The sequence below is a fragment of the Bactrocera dorsalis genome, chromosome 2 (assembly GCF_023373825.1).
Source record: "Bactrocera dorsalis isolate Fly_Bdor chromosome 2, ASM2337382v1, whole genome shotgun sequence".
Taxonomy (NCBI): domain Eukaryota; kingdom Metazoa; phylum Arthropoda; class Insecta; order Diptera; family Tephritidae; genus Bactrocera; species Bactrocera dorsalis.
This window is the reverse complement of record NC_064304.1, coordinates 80,503,096-80,524,655: the sequence shown is the minus strand read 5'-3', so window position 1 is coordinate 80,524,655 and position 21,560 is coordinate 80,503,096. Positions and strand designations below refer to the sequence as shown.

The 21,560-nt window shown below is 35.9% G+C and overlaps 3 protein-coding genes and 1 long non-coding RNA gene across 14 annotated transcripts in view; 2 read left to right on the top strand and 2 right to left on the bottom strand.

Moving 5' to 3' along the window:
- LOC105226623 (follicle-stimulating hormone receptor) overlaps nucleotides 1–3,285 on the bottom strand; it is a 69,411-nt gene extending 66,126 nt beyond the window's left edge. For 5 of the 8 annotated variants that reach the window (XM_049447233.1, XM_011205591.4, XM_049447236.1 and 2 more), the window contains exon 1: nucleotides 2,582–3,285. The gene's annotated coding sequence lies outside the window, so the exon portion shown is untranslated. The remainder of the gene's footprint in view (nucleotides 1–2,581) is intronic. The other 3 variants (XM_049447235.1, XM_019990425.3, XM_049447234.1) reach the window with 2 other exon arrangements.
- A 7,782-nt stretch (nucleotides 3,286–11,067) lies between these two features.
- On the bottom strand, nucleotides 11,068–15,440 carry LOC105226624 (chorion peroxidase). The gene is made up of 9 exons (XM_011205594.4): nucleotides 15,054–15,440; nucleotides 14,333–14,521; nucleotides 14,008–14,251; nucleotides 13,546–13,943; nucleotides 12,593–12,982; nucleotides 12,024–12,526; nucleotides 11,800–11,958; nucleotides 11,417–11,736; nucleotides 11,068–11,359 (listed from the first exon to the last, which is right to left on the bottom strand). The coding sequence occupies exons 1-9, from the start codon at nucleotides 15,289–15,291 to the stop codon at nucleotides 11,290–11,292; spliced, it is 2,511 nt and encodes an 836-aa protein (XP_011203896.2). The 5' UTR covers nucleotides 15,292–15,440; the 3' UTR covers nucleotides 11,068–11,289.
- A 738-nt stretch (nucleotides 15,441–16,178) lies between these two features.
- The window catches only part of LOC105226625 (afadin), a 61,778-nt gene continuing 56,396 nt past the window's right edge, over nucleotides 16,179–21,560 (top strand). For 3 of the 4 annotated variants that reach the window (XM_011205597.4, XM_011205596.4, XM_011205595.4), the window contains exon 1: nucleotides 16,180–16,824. The gene's annotated coding sequence lies outside the window, so the exon portion shown is untranslated. Of the gene's footprint in view, nucleotides 16,825–21,560 lie in introns of all 4 variants that reach the window. The other variant, XM_019990419.3, reaches the window with a different exon arrangement.
- The window catches only part of LOC125776542 (uncharacterized), a 148,338-nt gene continuing 143,611 nt past the window's right edge, over nucleotides 16,834–21,560 (top strand). The window contains exon 1 of the long non-coding RNA XR_007421796.1: nucleotides 16,834–20,479. This is a non-coding gene — a long non-coding RNA (uncharacterized LOC125776542). The remainder of the gene's footprint in view (nucleotides 20,480–21,560) is intronic.

Here is a 21,560-nt window from a genome sequence, read left to right as displayed (position 1 = left end):
TCAAAACCCCATTAATGTAAAGCGTCCCCAGATAGCACACATGTGAACCTCAGTGAATAAAGTTAATATTTTACCGAAAATATCTTTAAATATATTTTTTAAATTAAGGCATAATCTTTTTCTGATAATAGTGTGACCTTGAGCCAAAATTCGGGTAAATACTTGCATTGGTCGCCATGTATCTAATATAGAGTGCGTTAACCTCTGATAGCATTATAGCCTTATGTCTAAAATGGATAAAACCGGGTCATTACTACCCCCATCCCCTTTACCTGTACGTATTTCAAACTTCCGGTCGAATTTTGTACTATATATATCGGTCAATATCGTAAATGCCTTACTACAATTAAGTGAACCCTTAATATAGGTTATACTCGTACTTGTAATACAGTTTAATTTTGAAGATGTGTGTGTGACATTTTTGATAAAAATGATAAAATAAAATCAATTTGGAATATGAATCGAATTGGTCTAGACCATTATAATATACATATATTATAAATCGTAGACGTGCGGGTGACATACTTTATTGCAATGTACTATATAATACTGTAGTCAGTTCGTGTCTTGAACAGAAAAATGTCACAAAACAAAACGATGTGGGTCAAGTTTTGAGAATCTTTCGAGAACTTCTTCTGCAATGACTTCAATGGTATGATGCATGTGCAGCAACGCTAGGCCGAACAATCTGTCTTGAAGCATGTTCGTCTTCAGCCACGTTTTCATGCGGCGAAGTGTGGAAAAAGAACGTTCAGAGCTCGAATTCGTCACAGGTTCTTTGATTTTCAAAGCACATACTTTTTCAGGAACCAGTAAATACAGTGAAAATCCTTCCAATACTTCCCTAGAAAAACGCGTCTTCAAATCTTCGCCGATTGTATCCATCAGAGGAATATCCACTGAAACCCTGTGCTATTCTTCACAAGTTCTTTCGCAGAAATTTTCGCGTTTTGTTTGTCGACCGCAGATTCTTGTATTTTCTTCGTAAACTTTCAGTTCTACCGCCATTTTTTCGCACCTGAATAAATGGATCGAAAATTTTCCTCAGCTTTGAAATCGTCAATGTCTATTGTTAGAATTTCCAAACATCCGGTTGACTTTGTACCTTATAAATTCGTCAATCTGTGAGGTATCTTAATGAAACTCGTCGTAATACCAAGGGATAAAATCGGGTCTATACTACCCGTTGCCCTTAATTGGTAAATGAGAATCACAATTAGAACTTCAAATTTTTCGGTTGGCTTTATACCGAATTAATCGGTCGATGTGTAAGATATCTTAGCAAACTCAGGTGAAAATACAATATAATAATTTTCCTTATTCTAGCATATTTTATACCGAATATGTTGGTTAGTTCAGATTTATATGTATAAAATTTTTACTTAATTAGTTTGATTTTAGTATAAATATTTCGTACAAAATGCAGTATTGATTCTAAGTGAGTCTCCGAGCGTTAATATACATTAATTAGTCAAATATCATATTTGGTTGGTATCGGTACACTTATTAATATGGATTTTTGACAATGCCTGAGATTCATTCCCAGGAAATTGTGATAGTATAAAATGTTCGGTCACACTTGAACTTGTTCGGATTAACATAAATACCACTCGATGCTCTTGGGAACCTCGATCTAACATCTAAATCTAACAGTATCGACATTGATAGAAACAGGTGAAGGGAATTTTTAAATATGCGTTTTCGTGTAAAACTAGATCGAGAAACACCGGCAATTCAAATCTGGTTTCACATCTGAGTCTTACAGGACAAAGTCGCCATGAAAAAAACATCTAATAAAAAAAACAATATTCATACCGTTTCATAACCCCGAATTCTATAGGCATCGAATATTGGTGCGTGCGAACGATAACTCTGAACTTAATAAAATTATTTCCACTTTTTTTGAATATTCTTTCATCAATTCATGATAATAAATTTCTATAATTAGCGAAAATGCAAAAAACCTATTTCATAAATTATTCGAAAAGCATTTTATATTTAATAACCTGCGTACAATAAAATGCTGAATTGGGTATATTAAGTGTTCCATGAAGTTTGTAAAACTTAGAAGGAACCGTCGAAGACCCTATAAAATATAGGGCACCACGACCAGCACGAAGATCTGAAATTTTGAACACGTCCTTTTCTCCCCATGAAGCTGTACGGTTGTTGGAACCGCCGATATCGAACCACTGCAGCATATAGCTGCCATAGAAACTGAACGAATCATGTGTTTGTATTAGTGAAGGGTATTATTGGTTCCCTGTAGCCAAAGTTAACATTTTTTCTCGTTTTTTTTATTGTTTATGTAGACTGTAAGCTGTTCTTTTGTTATAAATTCCGTGTTGATGCTTCAGAGGTACATATACATATGTATAGGCAAAGTTCCCCGTACTATTAGACAGCACACCTCCTTGGAAGCATTCACCAGAAAACCGAGTTATATGTTTCGTGTATTTGTTTGTGCGAGGAATTTTAATTAACAATAAGTTAATAAATATTTATTTTTGGTCTCGAAACGCGGAATATGGACGAAAATACTTTTCTGTTTTGAAACAATCAAGAGCAGTAATTTCCTCACCTTCTACAGCTAAACAAACTTGTCTTCTAATTAACACTTTTCCAAACTGTTTGCAAACAAATACTTATAAAACACTTAATTAATTATCCAATCTGTGGAACAATGGCTTCCGCACAGATCTGCACACACACACATTTATCATGCGGCATTTCACTTTTTAAGTACTTTAAATGTATAATTATGTATACAAGTGTACATACACAGATACAAACACATATGTATATTTGTATATTTAGACTTTAATTTCCATTATCTATAAGCAAATAATTATAATAATTCACTCTTTGTGGATTTTTTTAAATGGCGCCAACGCTAATGAACTTTCAAGTACACACACTTTCATTACATAATAAAAATATTTAAGCATTACTTTGAGCATAAGTTCAGAACGCGCTGCCAGTATAATTGGGGAACAAGGCGTAGATGTTGGCAAATATGTAAGTATGTATGTGCGTTTTTCATTTCCGCTTGCACAAAATGTTTTCTGCTTCAAACAATCAACCGTTGCATTCTGACGGCGAAACACTTGTAGGATCGCGCTGATTTCGAAATAATACCGTTCACTTGCAATCAACAACGCAACACCACAACACTGTTTGCCACCCACGAGGCGAGTGACTAACGAACACAAGTTTCCACACTGCGTCGTTCGAGCTAACAACCACGACCGTTCGCCTCCGAAGCTGAAACGCCAATGAGCTGCCGACGCATCAAAATGTTCGTAGTCGCTCGCATTGGCTAACTTCGTGGCTGTGGCGATTGTTTACAATAATTGCTGTGCTTCACTCGGTCGCTGCAGCTGGGTGTATCGGAATACGCAACGAGTCGGGGGAGACTTTTGCTGCTGCTGCGAGCACAATGTGTTGGGATGAGCGAAAGCTCATCCGCAGCTTTAGGATGCACTTGTTGCATGCACTTCCATACGCAAATTGATGGGGCACTTGACTTTCCTGGGTGCTGACGGCCTGCTGTGTGCAGCCGGCAGCGAGGAATATGCACATACACCTGAACAACCAGCAACAAATTACAAGAGTTCATTGAATGTCGAACAGGATAATGACCGTAAGCGCGTAAACACGGCCCGACCGCCGCACACATCCATGCACATCCAGCCCGTGCAGTCCGTGCGCATACATAGCGTGCGAGGATATGGATATGTTTGTGTGTAGGCTATTGTGGCCTCAATACCGCCGAATTTGTTTTGAAAATGTGAGTGCTAGACAACGTTATAAAACGATGGGAGACTTTAACCGAGAAAGGAAGGGCGGAAGCTTTACAAAAACACGCTGACTTTGGTGTAGTTGGATGTAACCGTGTGGAGTATGACCAAAATAACCCGCCTTAACACCTGGCAAATAGACCTACACTTGTAAAATAGCATACATACATACATATTCATTTCATACATTTCGTTACATATGTACACAGTACATGCGTGCAACCAGCCATATTTTTAATAAAACACATTAGAAGCTTTTGCACCATATTCCACATATTTGCGTTTGCGAATCCTTAGCAATTTGTAATTAAATCTTTCAGAAGTTGAAAGTTCAGACCTACAAGCCGACTTATACATATATGTACTTGCATGTGCAGATCTCAAAGAACTTCTTTGGGATATTTAAGAATAGTTGTTGACTAATGAATACGGTTGAAAACAGATAGTATTACATATAAATATTTGAATATCAGATTAAACCTAAGTCACTTGAATGTGCGAGAATGCAACTTTCGCTTGCAAGATGAATGTAGCACAAGTTTTTGGCAACACTCGTATCATACAGTGCGTCCGAAAAATAATGTTTTTCTCCACAGAGTAGAAGAAATTGTGTTATATAATAGTAACTTGCAACTAACTTTACCGAACCAAGTAACCAAGACGTTAAATGCTTTCTTAAAATTGGGTAGACGAAAACTTAAATCAAACTTAAACTTATTTTTTATATTTATAAAAATAAATAAATAAATATGCATAGAACTGTAATTTTGTATGTATAGAACTGTAATTTTGCACAGGCGATCATAGGAGCATGGGGCACCTGTGAATAAAAATTTTTGAAAAAGTGGGCATGGCCGCACCCGCACCAGGTTTACTAGACATACACCTATTGCATATAAATTATCCAAATCAAACCAAAACTGCTCAAGCCCCTAGGTGCCGAATATGTCGACCCCAGTGACTATTGTTAACTTTTTATCGAAAATATCGATCAATGTGTGAGATGTATAATTAAAATTCAAGGACAGTCCTTCTTTGACAATGGTATGTCTGTGTGTTCAAAATTTGAATCGAGTCAATACTTCCCTGAGCCAAAATACTTGTATACCTAAAATATATATTTTCGAACTTCCGGGTAACTTTATATCATATACAACTGTGTTCGAAATAATAGCAGTGGTTTGTGAATAACAGCAGTGGCTTGAAAAGCACCTGCATTGGTCAGTCGAAAAATGGCGCAACATATTGTGGTCCGATGAATCAGAAATTGTTTTATTTGGTTCCCGAGGACGCCGACAGTATGTGCGAAGGCCAGTAAACGCTACATTTGATCCTAAATATGTTTCACGGACGGTAAAAATTGGAGGTGCCAAAATCAATGTACTGGGGTGCTTGCCTTACTATGGTACGGTCCGTTATTTTGAATTAAAGAAAACATGAATGCCAATTTGTACGTTGAAATAATGGAGTCGACGATGCTACCACACGCTGAATAGAAAATGCCGTTGAAATGGGTCTATCAATAAGATAACAACCCCAAACATACCAGCAGGTTCGGAAAAAATTGGTTTGTTCTAAATGGAGTTGAGGTTATGTGTTGGCCGGATCAGTCACCGGACCTTAATCCAATTGAAAATCTTTGGGCAGAGGTCAAAGAAGCTGTAGGGAAAGAGAATTCGTCAAATACGAAGCAATTATGGAGTGCTGTGAAGAAGGCGTGGAAGGACACACCTCTCGAGAAATGCAAACGTTTGGTGCACTCCATGCCTAGGAGATGCGCAGCTGTGTTATTCAACAACGGTCATTCGACGAAATACTAATTGTTTAAACTTTATTTTATATTATTATAATGAATTAATTGATTTTTGATGTAAAATCCTCAATGCTGTTATTATTAAACACAGCTGAAATTTTTATTTACAAATATTTTTATTTACAATTACAGGACTTTTATGCTTCATTTGAATTCATGGTAGCTTCTCTTAGATTGCGCAGTAGTTTCTACTCAAAAAGGAGAATATTGGCTTTGTCCTCACTTTTAGTGGAAACGTGATTTCTCCCTCTTCCTGGTTAGCCATCTCACTTTCATTTTCTCCATAACGATCAGATCGCCTGTTCACAAATGTACTACTCGTATTTAAATACTCTACAGTTTTTGTAATGGTCCTTTCGCAAACTATAAGATACTTCGTTAGAAAGGCTGCATTAAAGCGTTTCTTAATTGGTGGTAAGGCGTGACACATTAGGACGTGCGTCAGTGAACGCATTTGACCATTTGTTAATTTGTAAAAAAGGAAGATCGTTATTTTATGAACGCACTGTACTACTTGCGAGCTTATGGAATGCCTGACAAGGAGCGGCTATTTGAAAAAACAATTTAGTCAGAGAAGAGATAGATCAAAGATACTTGGCATTATTTTTTATTCAAGACACCACGGATGATTCGTGTATTCGACAACATAATTTTTGGGAATCGGTTTCTAAATTATCAAAGATTGATTATTTGCCCTTTCTGTTCACTTTATAACGTATACTCAAATATCGGTCAATCGGTAAGACTTATTAATAAGCTTCGGAGAAACTATTAAATTACTTGAATGCTAAGTTATATATTTTATACGAAATGTGGAGGAAATCAGTTCATATTCTTTAAAGGCGTCCTATACCGTATATGAAAACCACTTTTTTATTGTCTTAATCTAATAAAATCAGATCTCTGCTTACTGCTAAGAAGATTACTTTAAAAAATAGAGTAAGAACGTGGGATCTAAGCTAATTTTGAGCCAAAATAAATAACATTGGAACATATCTTCTTTGTTATGCCTAGTTAATGGTTGCTAAACAGTTCGGCTAACTTGAACAGGGATACCTGAGCCAATGCATGAGGTATTAACACAAGGAAGCTTAATACGCAAATCTATTGCATTTTGTATAAGGTCTGTGTATATATAGTGCTTCTTCTTCTCCTTTGTTGGCGTAGACACCGCTTACGCAGTTATAGCCGAGTTAACCACAGCGCTAGTCGTCCTTTCTTCTCGCCGTTTAGCGCCAATTGGAGATTCCAATTGTAGTCAGGTCCTTCTCCACTTGGTCTTTCCAACGAAGTAGAGGTCTTCTACTTCCTCTGCTTCCCCCGGTGGGTACTGCGTTGAATACCTTAAAGTTGCTAGTCAACGTAGCTGCTGTCTCTTAATTCGCTGAACTACATATGTCAATGGCGCCGCATATATCGTACAGCTCATCGTTCCATCGACTTCGGTATTCGCCGTTGCCAATGCGCAAAGGACTATAAACTTTTTTTTCATAAATTGCTAAGGCCTTTTTCTTCTTGTGACTATAAATTAGTGTTCATTTCTCCAGAGCCACCATCCAGCAGATATTGGCCGTTGCCAAACCAAATTTTAATTTGTTGACATATCTTGACGCTGTTATTAAATTGTACCTCAAAATCGAAACTTAAACTATCATGAAATATTTTGCAACCGACCGCTTGCTCACAGGAGGAATTTTAAAGCAAAATGGTCCATAATGTTCTAGGTTGTGACGAAAAATTATATAATTTCCGAAATTGTGTGTTTTCAAACAACTTTTTTCAGAAGATTCTATTCAGCTGTCATGGAGTACTTCCTCCGCTATGCGAAAATGTTTCTGAACTAATTTCCTATTTGTTCTCAATTCTAGGGAAATATCCCCCCCACTAAGGGTTGGGCTCAATAGGGGTACTGATTTAATGTTGCAAAGTTTTTTCTCATTCCGTTTATTGGAAGTACTAAATTCTTTCCACTTTTAAGGCAATTCGCACAAGACTGATAATTAAATTTTTATTCCTGTTCAATAAATATGACGACAGCCAACATTCCGATAGAAATATCATAGGCCAACAATATAAACACAGATTACGTCTTCTCAAATTGATTAATAGATTATCAACGAATCAAATTGACACAAAATATTATTATATAAATCGTTATACACACATGTACTTGTTTGATTTTTCAATTGTTGGAAATTTTTGCTAATAATAATTCATCGAACACTTGTAGCTTGATGATTTCGCAAATTAAGTGAAACGCAAAAAGTATACAAGCTATACTTACTACACCTCCTAATAGATATTTATATGTGTTATCTTTACTAACACTTTTTCCAAATAATTAAGCAATTTCTGTTAGGTAAGTGTGTACATACATATTAAAAATTGTAATACCTAGAAAGGAGGGCTAAGTTAGGTCTAAATATGAGAGATAAAAAATTATTATTTTACAACTCAAAATATTTGAGAGAACATTTTTCAAGCTCATTGTACCTCTGCTCTTGATGAGAGCTTCGAAAGTCGCGTCAATTGACAACACTAAAGCAAAGAGTGCTATCTCTTTTGTTCTCTTTATGGAGGCTGTTTTTGCGATCTGTATAGTTAAGGGGGTATTCTACTGTAGAATTTTGAAAAATTCGATTTTTTTTTCATATATTTAAAGTTTAGACCCTTAAGAACATATACTCCAAAGGATTTTTAAAAATTAAAATTATTTTAAGAGCTACAGTTACTTTAGTGACGCAGTACCCATCCCGGTAGGTAGGTAGACTCACTTTCTTAAACGCGTTTTTCTAGAAAGTACTTTTTTCCACACGGTACCGGCATTATCTCAAGTTCTATACAACCGATTTACTTGAAATTTTGTGTGAACCTTCTTTATATAATCCTTTATCTTTATATAATCCTTAATCCTTTGTTTTTAATATTTTAAAGAAATTCAGGAATTTCAAAAAAAAAAGCGTAAAAAATGATTTTTATTTTCATACAGTCGCCATTTTTCAAAAAAAAAAAAATGTCGTGTTCCCTGAGGTAAGGACTATAACAGCATCCTTACTGACTAAGAATTTCTTTTGATTTTTTTTCAGACCACCAGGAGAGTCAGGATCAATGTCACCAGGATGCGCCATTTTTTTTTACACCTGTCTCTCCTCCCTCTAATTATTTTAATTTTTAATATTTTTTTGTAAAATTTTTTTTCTGTACTCTTAAGATATCAATAAAAACGCCATAAAAAATGGATAGTAAAAATATTTTTGTTTTTTTTTTTAATAAAATTCAACGACTAAATATTACACTTTTCAGTTTAGAATCAAGTCTGTGTGCTGTTTCGTTGCATCACAATATCACATCGCATACTCGACAACAATTATGGCATACGAAATGGAATAACTTGCCTACAAAAATTATTAGAGTGGGCACATTTTAAATATATTTTATATATTTTTATTATGTAATATGTACGCTACTTGGCGGGTAGTTCCATTAGTAGCATTGCCAATATTCGGTTCAGTAAGTACTTAGCCTTCGCGCCATTATTGCGACTGAAATTAACCACCGCGTACTACATTCTTGTACACAATATCCGTAAAAATCGGACAGAAATTTGTTGGACCCGGTTTAAACGGTCTTCGTATAAAACACAGAAGTTAATGAAATTTATTAAAATTATTTTTCTTGGATATAATACAGCTTAGCATCAACGATGAACGAGATAAGTTTTAGGTGTTCCAAGCACTTAAATCGCATATTTTATGAGCTTCTTCATTGTGCCTGCGAAAAAAAAAATATATTGGTATGGTAAAATATCTAAAGTATTTTCCGATTTTCAGTGCCATAATTGAGTGCTATGGGTTCAAACCTCTCCCCAAGTAGTAGTGTATTAAATATTAAGCTGAGCAAAAAAAAGTAAGACCTTTTAATTTAAATTTCGCGCGAAAACGTATTCGTCGTTAACGTCTTTGAAACAGTGCTTTCCGACTACCCTAAATCGATCTATGCCTACGACCCGGAAAATGACGATCAACCAAAACCGAAAAAACCACGTCAAAGCAGATCAAGACTCAAGGTTACTTTGACAGTTTTTCGATTATCGAGGTGTGGTGCACTCCAAATTCCTTCCGACCGGCCAAACTGTCAACAAGGAGTACTATGTGTTGTTTGTGCGAAGCTATTCATAAAAAGAGGCCAAAATTATGGGCCGACAACTTTTGGTTTTTGCACTACCGAAATCTATTGTTGCTGATTCATTAAAACACGAGGATGTGCTAAAACACTATTGCTTCTTCAAAACTTGAAGCCATTCCATTTTCAAATCGGTATTTATATTTTGAAAATAAAGATAATTCTACGCGCCATTTAAAATGGCTGGCGGCGTTAACAATTGAAAAAGGTACAGCTATTCACAGTTGGTTGTGCCAAAATAATCATTGAACTCGTGTATTCGATGGATATTTGCTCAATACATCCATGAAAAACATTACTGGTTTCAACAGCAATTAGACGAGCTCAAATGGAAATTCGATACGCGCACGCGCTCAGAAATAATTTATTTTACCGTGGTCTATAAAGCGGGCACAAGATTGATATTTTCAAATTATAGTTGAAATAAATTGAAAGGGCTTAAAATATATAAAAAATATTTATTGGACATAAATATATAAAACATATATTTTTCAAAATTATTTAAATTTTAAATGGCGACTCAGTATTTGCGCACCCTGTTTTTGAGATTTGTGAGATTATCAACTACAAAATCTTCAATTTCCTTTGTATTACGTAGCTTATCTTTTATATTTCGGGATTTGAGAACAAAAACAAATATTTATAATCGAAAATCGCTTTACTGAATTTCGAAATTGCATGCGTTTGATCCAATTATCGACTCTGATTGAGCTTCCTCCAAAATATACATTCTAAATGCGTAAATGCAATGATTCATCACCTGTCACGATGTCACTTTTTTACAGTGAAATGTTCATGCAAATTTGAATTTACGCTAGTCCCACTAATACCTATAGTTTACGCACAGCATCAAAGTTTCCAGAACAACAATTGATTTGGATGATCCTTCCAAAATTCGTCTTGGAGTAATCTACGACCTCGATTGAATTCACCATATTATAGATAAACACTGGTCCTTGATGGAGGTTCATCGTCAAAAATTTAATTAAGTTCATTTATGCCATCATACTCGTCGAAAGTGGTCGAAAATAATCGCGCGAAAATGTTCGAGATTTTATCCCATTCTTTGGTTGAGAGGAATACTTTAAGTTACTGTAAACAACACAAACAGTGCTACGTTCTGAGAATATACATATGTACATAAAACATCAAAAATGCCCAACTTTACAATAAAATTGTGAGTTGCAAATTTGCAACACTAGGGTTGCCTACTCCAGAAACATAAAAGGCAACCTACGTACTTAATTGCCTCTAACGCACCACACACATAGGTTATTTATCCTTTAAAATTTTTTTTTATTTCTGACTTCATCAAATGTGTAGAATCGCATAGCCCGAACATTGGAACTTTAAAATTTCAGCATTTCGACGGATCTTTGAATGAGCTTATTAAATTATGAACGCAGATAAAATTAAAAACAAATAATAATGGATGCAACCGATTATTTACTCGTTCCTCCAAATTCACGAAAGCCATAAAAACTCCTCTTTAGCTTAATTCATGCGCCAGGCACGTAAGTTGACAAAGGGTAGGTTAGCGCTGTCACAGCGGACTGGTGCATTGCTGTTGAGAAAATCACCAACGGTATATTCCACCAAAAGTCAAATTAACGAAACTTACTGTGGAAAACCAGCTTGCACGAAGGCAGACGGTGGTACCTCCATCAAAGTCAAATGGTCAGCATTATCACAGATTAGGCGCGCCATGCTCGTTTTCCGTATCTCATCGAGTTGCTCCAACGTAAAAGCGCCGGGATTCACATCTTTACCATACTCGTAGAAGTAGCGGTCACCATGTTTGAAGCGTGAGAATTGGTCAGCGATTATTTCGGAGAAAGTGCTGCCAACAACTGCGTCGTTAAGTGGGTTTTCAAGTAGGCCGCCCACCCAGAGATCAATGTCGTCAGGATGTCGGTAAACCGCGGCGAGTTTGTTACCAATCTTGGAATTAAATTGGGGACAATAATTATAAGAACAAAGGCATAGTTATGCGAAACGGAATACCTCTTCAGGCAAATCTTTAAAAGAGCGCAGTTTTCTAAGGCCTTTGACTTCCAAGTAGTCATTATATCCGCGTAGCCCTTGGTCACGTCCACGTTGTATGTTAAAAGCCGCCAGATCCAAGCCAAACGGATTGTGACCACGAAACAGAAACCGACTCAGCTGTAAAAATAAACATCGGATCTATTGAAATATAAATGTTCACACTCACAATTCAAACAATTTACACCGTGTGTTATAAAGTTGTCCGCTTTTTGCATTGGCTGAGTATATAAGGTCCGAAGCATGTCATCATAGAATGTGCGTATACGCATTCGCGACGGATTGAACATTACATCTGGAATGTTGATGGTTTCGTCCACTTTATTGCCTCGCTTATGTATATGGAACTTTCCATCTATTGTCGAATGTCCCATTCGAAATGCTGCTCCTGAAAACTCATTTGTTATCGCTGGATTCACCTCTTCACTGTAACCCTTGGCATAACCGTGATGCTGAGGTACCAAACGGAACCTCTTCATCTGTATTGGTCCAATCACTGCCGGTAAGTACTCATTGTAGACGATGTGCTGAAGTTCGGCAATGAGTATACGCCGTGCTTCCTGGAAGAGTGTTTCATCGTTTAAGTGGGAATTCAAACGCGCCAGCTCTCCAGCGATCCGATTGTGTTCGCGTGCAAAGAGAACATGCAACGTAATAAGCGATATGATTTGGTTGGTACGACCGTCACCTATGTAACACGAAACAATCAAAGCTTATTAAAGGCCCTTATGGGGAAAACAACATGGTAGCCTACCTGATTTGTAGCAAGTCTTGCCAGGGTCATCACTTTCACAAGCCTTCTTGTCGCTTATCATGGGTAGTAGGTCTCGACCAAAATCCTTGGACATGCGGAGTCGACCGCCATTGAACTCGCGTAACTCCCGAGCGGTAGCCTCACTCGAACCATACACTGTGGAGGCATCGATGAAGTGGCTCACTTTGCTGCGCTGCTTGCCATAGCCGACTTTGCAATCGGTGTTAGGTGCGAGTGATAATCGTACGAAGTTCATACAACGCACATTGAATGTGCCGTAAAAATCGTCATCGGGAGACACCATTATCGGCATACAAGCAAAATGGCGTTTATGTTCGGGTAAAGCTTGAGCGCCATTTGCGGTGCAGCATTCCACCAACTCACCACCCTCTGTGTGAGCGAAAACAAAGAACCATGAAATATTTTTCTATTAAGTGGCTTTTCTAGACTAGAAGCCCGAATTTCAAGTGTTTTTTGACAATGTAAATATCTAATCACTACTTATTCTGTTTCATTAGTTTGTTCAAATTTTAAGAATAAACGAAATAAATCAAAACGTTTTCTATACAAGGGCTTAATCTGGAACAATTAGTTTGTATGGCTGTATGTTCCGAATCAGCGGTGACGGTGAATGACGGATTCTGAATTTCATAAAATGGCGGCGACTACTTCTTCACTATTTCTTATACTTTCACGAATTTTTCAAAATATTACAAATTTTCTAGTTACAGAGAAAGTTTAAAAATTTCTATGTAAGTTAACTGTTTAAACTTGCGGTATGGTGAGGATCAAACGGTTTAAGTTAAAAAAAGTAAATTTGGATAACCCTTTCAGGAAATTACATATTGTATATTCCAAAGTAATGAAGCATAGTAATGAAAAATTTATATTTTTTCATGTTTGGACTAGAAGACTCCCTTAAAAACTAAAAGTTTTGCAACAGATTTGCTCACCCAGTCGTACGGATGCCGATTGTGTGACATCATGTGCAACGAACTGACCGAACTGCATTAAAAGCAGGTTGTATTTTAGATGCGGTAAGTCCACGTCCGTCATGAGACGCCGCGAAGCTTCACGTGCTCCCATCAACTCGGATCCATCCACTGAATGCAAGCGTGGCGTCCATATGCCATCCTCATATGCGGGTGGTAGTAAACGTTCCATAGGTTGGCCAGCTGAGCCCCATAGTGAGCGGTGCGGTAGTTTATTATTGCAGACGCCATCGAAGGAACGATAACGTGCGTTCGGCTCACTGCAGTGGTGAGGTCCTGAGCAGTGGTGAGCTAGTGGCGTTTTCTTAAAATCCACCTGAACATTATTGGTGATAAGATCATCTACAGGTATCTCTTCTCTAGTTTAATACAAAACAAGTACAAATAAGTGTTTGAAATATGGTTAAATAAGAGCCCACTAACTTTTTAGAAAACAGTTGTCCGGCTATTATTTGCTGCATAGCCGAATTCGACAAATGGAAGTTTTGTTTATCATCAACGGCATTGGAGTGGAAGGCTATGCCATGCAGGAATTCCGGTTGGCCGCGTCGTACCGGCAACATTGCCACATTATGCATCAATTTCTCAAACTTCTGGCGGGATTCTTCCAACACCGACAATGGTAGGAAATCAGCGAAGGGCGTGCGCTCAGTGCCAGCACGTTTAGCTGCCCAACGATTTAAGGTGCGAAGAGAGAACAATTAAAACATAAGAATAAGATTATAATTGGTCAGCAAGCGATACTTACCTGTGTGATTCTGTCCAGTGAGACAGCAATAACCGAAAGTGCCACCAGGAAGATCGCAAATCTGCGGTTTCTCATGATCTTTCATCCGCACATGTGCCGGACACTGAATTTGCGGCACACACGTGACATTTTCTGGACAAGTATCGCATTTAATTAGAAGGCTAGAAGCAGGCTTAGCTGTGATACCCTCTGAAATATTAGTACAATGATAACTGAGTGTTTTTGCATTTGTTGAATTTTCCTAAACTGTGGTACCACTCGGTCCCTAACATATTAAATATATCATAGAATTAAGGAATAACATAAAGGTAAAGAATTAGATATCTAAGTCCAGTATTCGAATTGAAACGTGCAGTCAAATTTTCATAGTAATTGTAAACAGAGATTTTTAAGAGCGATTTTCTGCCAAACACATTCCGATAAAAGTAACGGTAAAGGAAAACTGTCATAATCGCTATTTCTCTCATTACTGTTAGGCAAAGTTCACGTTTTAGTCCTCAACTGGAGTACATCTTCTAAGAATAGCCGTTGGAATAATTTGTAAAATCTTATGTAAATTACGCAGGTTACCTTTGAACCCTTTAACCTAAAAGTTGGTTCATTTAATGAATAAAAACATCGTTTTGAAAGCAACAACAACCAGCATGGTAGTCATATCCAGTCTGTCGGTCCCGAACATAATTAAATTTTATAATATAATCCTCACTAAGAGACTACAAACCTGTATCTCCTTTAGGAGGCAACTCCCAGACTCTGGTAGTGTAATCTTCCTCATCCTCCAGACCGGCGGTGGTGAAATCAGGAGCTTCCGTTGCACTGGATGTGGTCGTAAACACTTCAACTGGGGCAGTTGTCGATCGCTTCACTTTCACTACCGAAAACCCTCCCACACGAGAGGTAAATAAGCAAAAAACAATTAAAACCAAAATTGGCGCGTTAAACTTAATAAGAAGTCGCATGATTTATTAATTTAAGTTTTATCATTTAAAAATATTATTCCTTAAATGCAAGAAAAATGTTAACTCCTCTCACATAATCCACAGTATCGACACTGGTGAGCCGTAATAAACTGAACTGTTTCGGTTCTTTTCCATATACATATGTTTTTGATCCCTATATTGTAGATTTTTATAACAGGCATTTAAATATTATGGATATACATACATACACATGCATATATACATATATACTTCATGTAATCACACATGTCCTTTTAGGAAATCTCAGCTTATACTCCGATAACTTTACGAAATACAACCAGCCGATAATTTTCGCAGCACAAATTTCGTTAGTAACACGATAGTTAGAACACCCAACAGAGAACGTAAATCATAGAAAAGGTCCACGGAACGGAGAACGAAAAAATATGTTTGCCTAACAAAATGGGATGAGCGTGTTCCACCTTAGATTGAAAATTGATAATATTATAATTAAATTATGCTATTTTCAAAGTCATATTTGTAGTTATTGTAGAAATAAGAGTTACTTTTTAAATATTTCATATGTTTGATAATGTATTATAAATTTATGTATGGTATACGTTCTTTGCATTGGATACGTTCTCTGCTCTTAATATACGTTCTCGTTTAACTATATTCCGAGAACGTATACGTTCTCTGTTTGCTATGCTGCATTCCACAAGCCCTAAACATGTTAGTAAGGTCACACTCCTATTTTGATTCATTTAAAGTTTGAGGGCCACTGAAGTTGATTCAAAAATTCAATTAGAGAACGTACGTTCTCTGTTCTCTGCCCGCGATCTCTTTTTTCCCATTCCACTGTCATTCTTTATTTGACAGTTGTTTGGTTTTGTTGTTGCTCGAGTTCGTGCAATTCCAATGGATTAGTTGGAATTCAGTTGTGAATTTTCCTTCGAGTCGTTGTGTTGTAAATTTTAGTTTCGGTTGTATTGTGCGGAATTCGAAAGAATTGCAGTAAATATAATTACATATTTAACCTGTTGTGAAGTGTGCCCGTGATAAAATTGCATTTCATTGCAAATAGCTTTTACATTAGTAAATTGTGAGCAATACACATTTGTGTGGTAATCGAAATAAAAGTTAATTGAATGGCGACGACGCGGCGCCGATTTTCTGAAGGTAAAAATCCGTTGCTGCGCTGCAAAATTGTCGAAGTTGCGCCGACGCCGACGACCACTTTGCAAGTGTGAAAGAGATGCAGAGACATATAAGAGTTTGTCCGTTGTTTAACGCGTTAAAGTCTGGAATTCCAAAAGAAACGAAAATCTGCAAGAAAAAATAAAATAAACAACGTAAAGGAAATAGCAGAAGTTAATATAAAATTTTCAAAACAAAAGCATTATAATTGAAATACGCATTGAATTTCGAAAAATTGTGTTTATTAGTGCAAACTAAAGAATAAAAAGAGAAAAACGAGCCTTAATTGGATATGTGTAATAAAATTGCCTGTGAAAAGTAAAAGATAAACTGTCTGTCCTGAAGTTGCCTGGATGCTGGTATTTTAGAAAATCGGTATAATAATTTGTATTATTTTTTTGTTTACTTGACACTTCATATATAACTCACTAATTTCATTTTATCAGTTGTATATAGGTACATACATAACCATATGTATGTATGTTAATAGGTGTATATGAGTCGGTGTTAAAATTAACGCAGACTGGCCGAAAAATCTAATCCTAATTGCATAATTGTATCACTGACTTGAAAGGGTTTCATAATTTGTGGATTGTTCCAAATCCGCAACAAACTCAAAATTGTCTGCTTTGTAATATAAGGTTGAAATTCAATTGGAATGCGTTGGTTATCTCAACTACCTGTCAATGCTTTTTTAATTTTTTCTCTTTTCCTTTACACATTTGCTCTCCCATATTTAATTCAAAATATGTCGTTATTATTCTCCGCGTTTATTTACTCTTAAGGGTGCGCCTCTAGAATTTCAATTGAATACCTCCGCCTTGGGGCAATAAGACTTATTTTGCATTATTTATTTTCTCGCTAACCTTCATGTTTATAATAACTCCGAAAAGTGTATTTATTGTTTCCTAAGAAATCGGAGCCGCATCTCCATCACAACTCGCTGAGCATCGACACTAAACCGTGAGCACATCTAAGTGTGTGTTTATGTACATACATATGTATATATTTATGTACATGCATTTGGCTTCATACCTGTCCGTACAAGTATTCAAGTTGTGAAACCACAATAAACCTCGACTGAGTCAAACGTCGACGCTATGGTTTCGTCATCATCAGCTCTGCCAGTTGTTCATAATGAAGGTGTTCTCGACTGGAAGATCGGAATTTCTGGTTATTGTTGTTGGTTTAATGTTCGTTACGTCGTTTTGGCTGTTTTGTATTACTTATTGCTTTATTTGTTTTGTTTAGCATAGGGTACTTTCAACTGGCGTTTATTTTATCAACTTTTCTACATCTTCACTGTTTTCAGTTATTGCTTTCTTTTTCATTTCGTCTTCTTTCGTTATGTGAACACCCGCTCCTAACCTGCCTTGTTTTATAATTGGCTAGCTGAACCGTTTGGTCGTTGTTTTTTGTGGCGGCAACGTTGTCAAGTTATTCCTACGAGTATATTCTGAGTCAACTCCACGGCTCACTCGGTATGCACTGTTGTACTCGAAACCGTCGACTTCAAATCCAACTCTGGCTCTTGCCTGTTGTGTGTGTTCTCTATTCTAATCGCTGTTTACTGCCGGTCATTGGACTCCATTCTGCTTCCAATTTGTTCCTTACGTTTATATTCTGGTCATATACTTTAAACACTGGATAGCGCTGTTCTACGTCAACAGTAGTTGAATTACAACAATTCAAATATACATATTTACAATATTTTTAATTGGTCTTTATTTCGATCACTACTGTCTTGATATGTGGTTATTTCGACACAATTTTCACACAAAACAAATACCATTTTTGCATTCAAAAGGAAAATGAAACTATTTTTAATTTCTTAATTAAATTTGATTGTTTAGTATAAAGATCCGCATAATTCGGTTAGAAAATGCTAGAGGTCTAAAATTGACCTTATGTGTAAATGACCTTACTATTCCATACTGAATTATTGCGATCTCTGAAGTAGGTAGCCACGAATAACATTAAATGGATTGTTTGTTACACTTTTGTTTCAAATTATCAGTTGTGTAACTTTTAGGGGTGGTTTGATAAATATTCCCATATCATTTTCCCTAATAAATTGCTACATTTATTTTCATTACATAACTGTACTTGCAGTTAGTTCGATTTTTATTCCCACACTTTCGTAATGAACGTGCTGATTAATTTTTATATAATTATATAATTTTTATAAAATTATTTATGTAGATTGGTTTTGATTTAATATTACAATAGGTAATAGTGGAAACATACATTTACAATTGTCGACAGGCACATTTTTAGTGCATTACTAAATAAAAAACAAGTAAGGAAGAGCTAAGTTCAGGTGTCACCGAACATTTTATACTCTCGCATGATAAAGTGATAATCGAAATTTCATTATCCGTCATTTACATATTTTTTTATTTTGCTGTAAAATTAATTAGAATTAAATTCTGAGAGATTTACCGATATTTTCGGTGAAAAATTAGGTTAGGTTAGGTTAGGCACTGAGTTCTTCGTGTTCGATATCAGGGACCTTCAAAATTTATAGTCCGATCCACAAGGGATACCTCTGCTCAAATACCGTATTTGTGTAAAGTTTTATTCCGCTATTAACATTGGTGCCTAATGTATATATTATACAGAGAAGGCATCAGACGGAATTCAAAATAGCGTTATATTGGAAGAAATCGTGGTTGTGAACCGATTTCACCCATATTTCGTACATGTCGTTAGGGTGTTAAGAAAATATTATATACCAAATTTCATTGAAATCGGTCGAGTAGTTCCTGAGATATGGTTTTTGGTCCATAAGTGAGCAATGCCACGCCCATTTTCAATTTAAAAAAAAAGCCTGGGTGCAGCTTCCTTCTGCCATTTCTTCCGAAAAATTTAGTGTTTCTGACGTTTCTTGTTAGTCGGTTAACGCACTTTTGTGCGTGGTTATTATCCGATTTCTTCCATTTTTGAACTGTATATGGAAATGCCTGAAGGAAACGACTCTATACAGTTTGGTTGACATAGCTATAGTAGTTTCCGAGATATGTACAAAAAACGTAGTAGGGGGCGGGGCCACGCCCCCTTTTCTAAAAAAATTACGTCCAAATATGCTCCTTCCTAACGCGATCCTTTGTGCCAAATTTCACTTTAATATCTTTATTTATAGCTTAGTTATGACACTTTATAAGTTTTCGGTTTCCGCCATTTTGTGGGCGTGGCAGTGGGCCGATTTTGCCCATCTTCGAACATAACCTTCTTATGGAGCCAAGAAATACGTGTACCAAGTTTCATCATGATATCTCAATTTTTACTCAAGTTACAGCTTGCACGGACGAACGGACAGACGGACGGACGGACAGACAGACATCCGGATTTTAACTCTACTCGTCACCCTGATCACTTTGGTATATACATATAACCCTATATCTGACTCATTTAGTTTTAGGACTTACAAACAACCGTTATGTGAACAAAACTATAATACTCTCCTTAGCAACTTTGTTGCGAGAGTATAAAAAAGCAGGTTCTTTAAACCCAGGTTCAGCCTACGTGATTGACACAACCAAAAAATAACTTTCGTTTGAAGGCTTACAGTACATACAAAGAAGTTATGTTGTTCCTAAAGTAAGCCAAGTAAACAGTTGTCTTGTAGCCGCCTTATTTACTCAAGCATTTGAGATTGCGTTACCAAGCAGTACAACTATATTTGCTTTTCACATATTTTTAGTATTTTGAGGTAACATGTTCTTGCCTATAGTTTTGTAAACATGTAGATGATTGCGTTTCTTGTAACAAAGTTACAATATTTTTGCCTTTTTAATTGTTTATAGTGCTCTACTTTGTTACCTATAATTGCCTTTATTTCATATCAAAAAGTAAATATTTTGTGTAAATTATTGCCACCAGGGTGACTATGAAATACATATGTATGTGTGCGGAATGTACTGATAAAGAAGTACTTATGGGCAACTTTATAATCGAGTTTTAATCACGTAACTCGGCTATAACCGCGTAAGCGGTGTCTACGCATATAAAAAAGAAGAAGCAGATATATGTATAATGATTTATAACAAACGTGTTTTAATTTTCAACCATATATTTCTAAACCTTGGATTTTTGCGAATCGGCTAAAATAATAGTGAAAGTAACGTCAAATTCCATGTCATTAGTCTTTGAAAAGTTAAACATTCATATATGTATGTGCAAATAAAAGTAAACTTATTCGTGAATGCAGTTACTACTATAAATATATATTTTATTTAATATATGTATATTTAATAACAATACCAGCTTTGCCACTAAGTATTTTCTGTTAATTTTCATATACATATGTTATGTTGTGCTCGTATAAATAAAAAGCCAAGTGGCACCTGTTATTGCTATCTTGAATACTACACAAGGGTAAAAGTGAAATGAGTGTTTAATTTGATGGCAACCCTATGGCATATTGAGCAACTGCAGTTGATTGTTAAGAAGTGATAAGTTCTATAACTTCCATTAAACGTATTTGTAGGTGTGTTTATGGAAGTTGCAACTTGGAAGCCTTTCTGCGTAAACAACATTGTTTATGTACATACATACATATGTATAACCATACTTTTGTGTATATTTTGCACTGTACCTTCTCTTGTCTAATAGATTTAAAGAAGTGCTTCCAATTAATATCATCAACAAGTTTAAAGTAGATCAATTTATAATTGATAAAATAGCTGAAGTATCATCGATATATGTACCATAATATTGCCTAAGTATATGTGCGGTAGCTCCATAATTAACTAAAAAATATTTAAGGGCGAAGATATGCGATAAATTATTATGGTTTATTACTGCTATGGATTTAATAATGTTTATCTCCGAAAATTACATTATTATTTGGTTTTATACCATGGAAAAAAATATTAACATAGTAAAATATATGTAAATCTGAGAATCATGTCACTATTTTGAAACTATTCTTCAGAGAGAAATTTTAAATTATATAAAGTCATGTAATAAAACGACGTTTATTATTAATATAAACACAAAAATTATTGAAGTTTTTCATTAGCAAAGCACACAACGAAGTGGGTCCAATGGTTCCATAGTATTTTTCAGAATTTTGAAATATGAAAATTGCGCAAGAAAAAATTTTATCA

Excerpts from the sequence above, each read along its gene's own strand:
- LOC105226624 (XM_011205594.4), bottom strand. The coding sequence starts at position 15,291 with ATGCGACTTCTTATTAAGTTTAACGCGCCAATTTTGGTTTTAATTGTT. Across the intron at positions 14,252-14,332 it reads CACTGGACAGAATCACACAG|CTAAACGTGCTGGCACTGAG; the intron begins GTAAGTATCGCT and ends ATCGTTGGGCAG. Across the intron at positions 13,944-14,007 it reads GGACAACTGTTTTCTAAAAA|AGAAGAGATACCTGTAGATG; the intron begins GTTAGTGGGCTC and ends GTATTAAACTAG.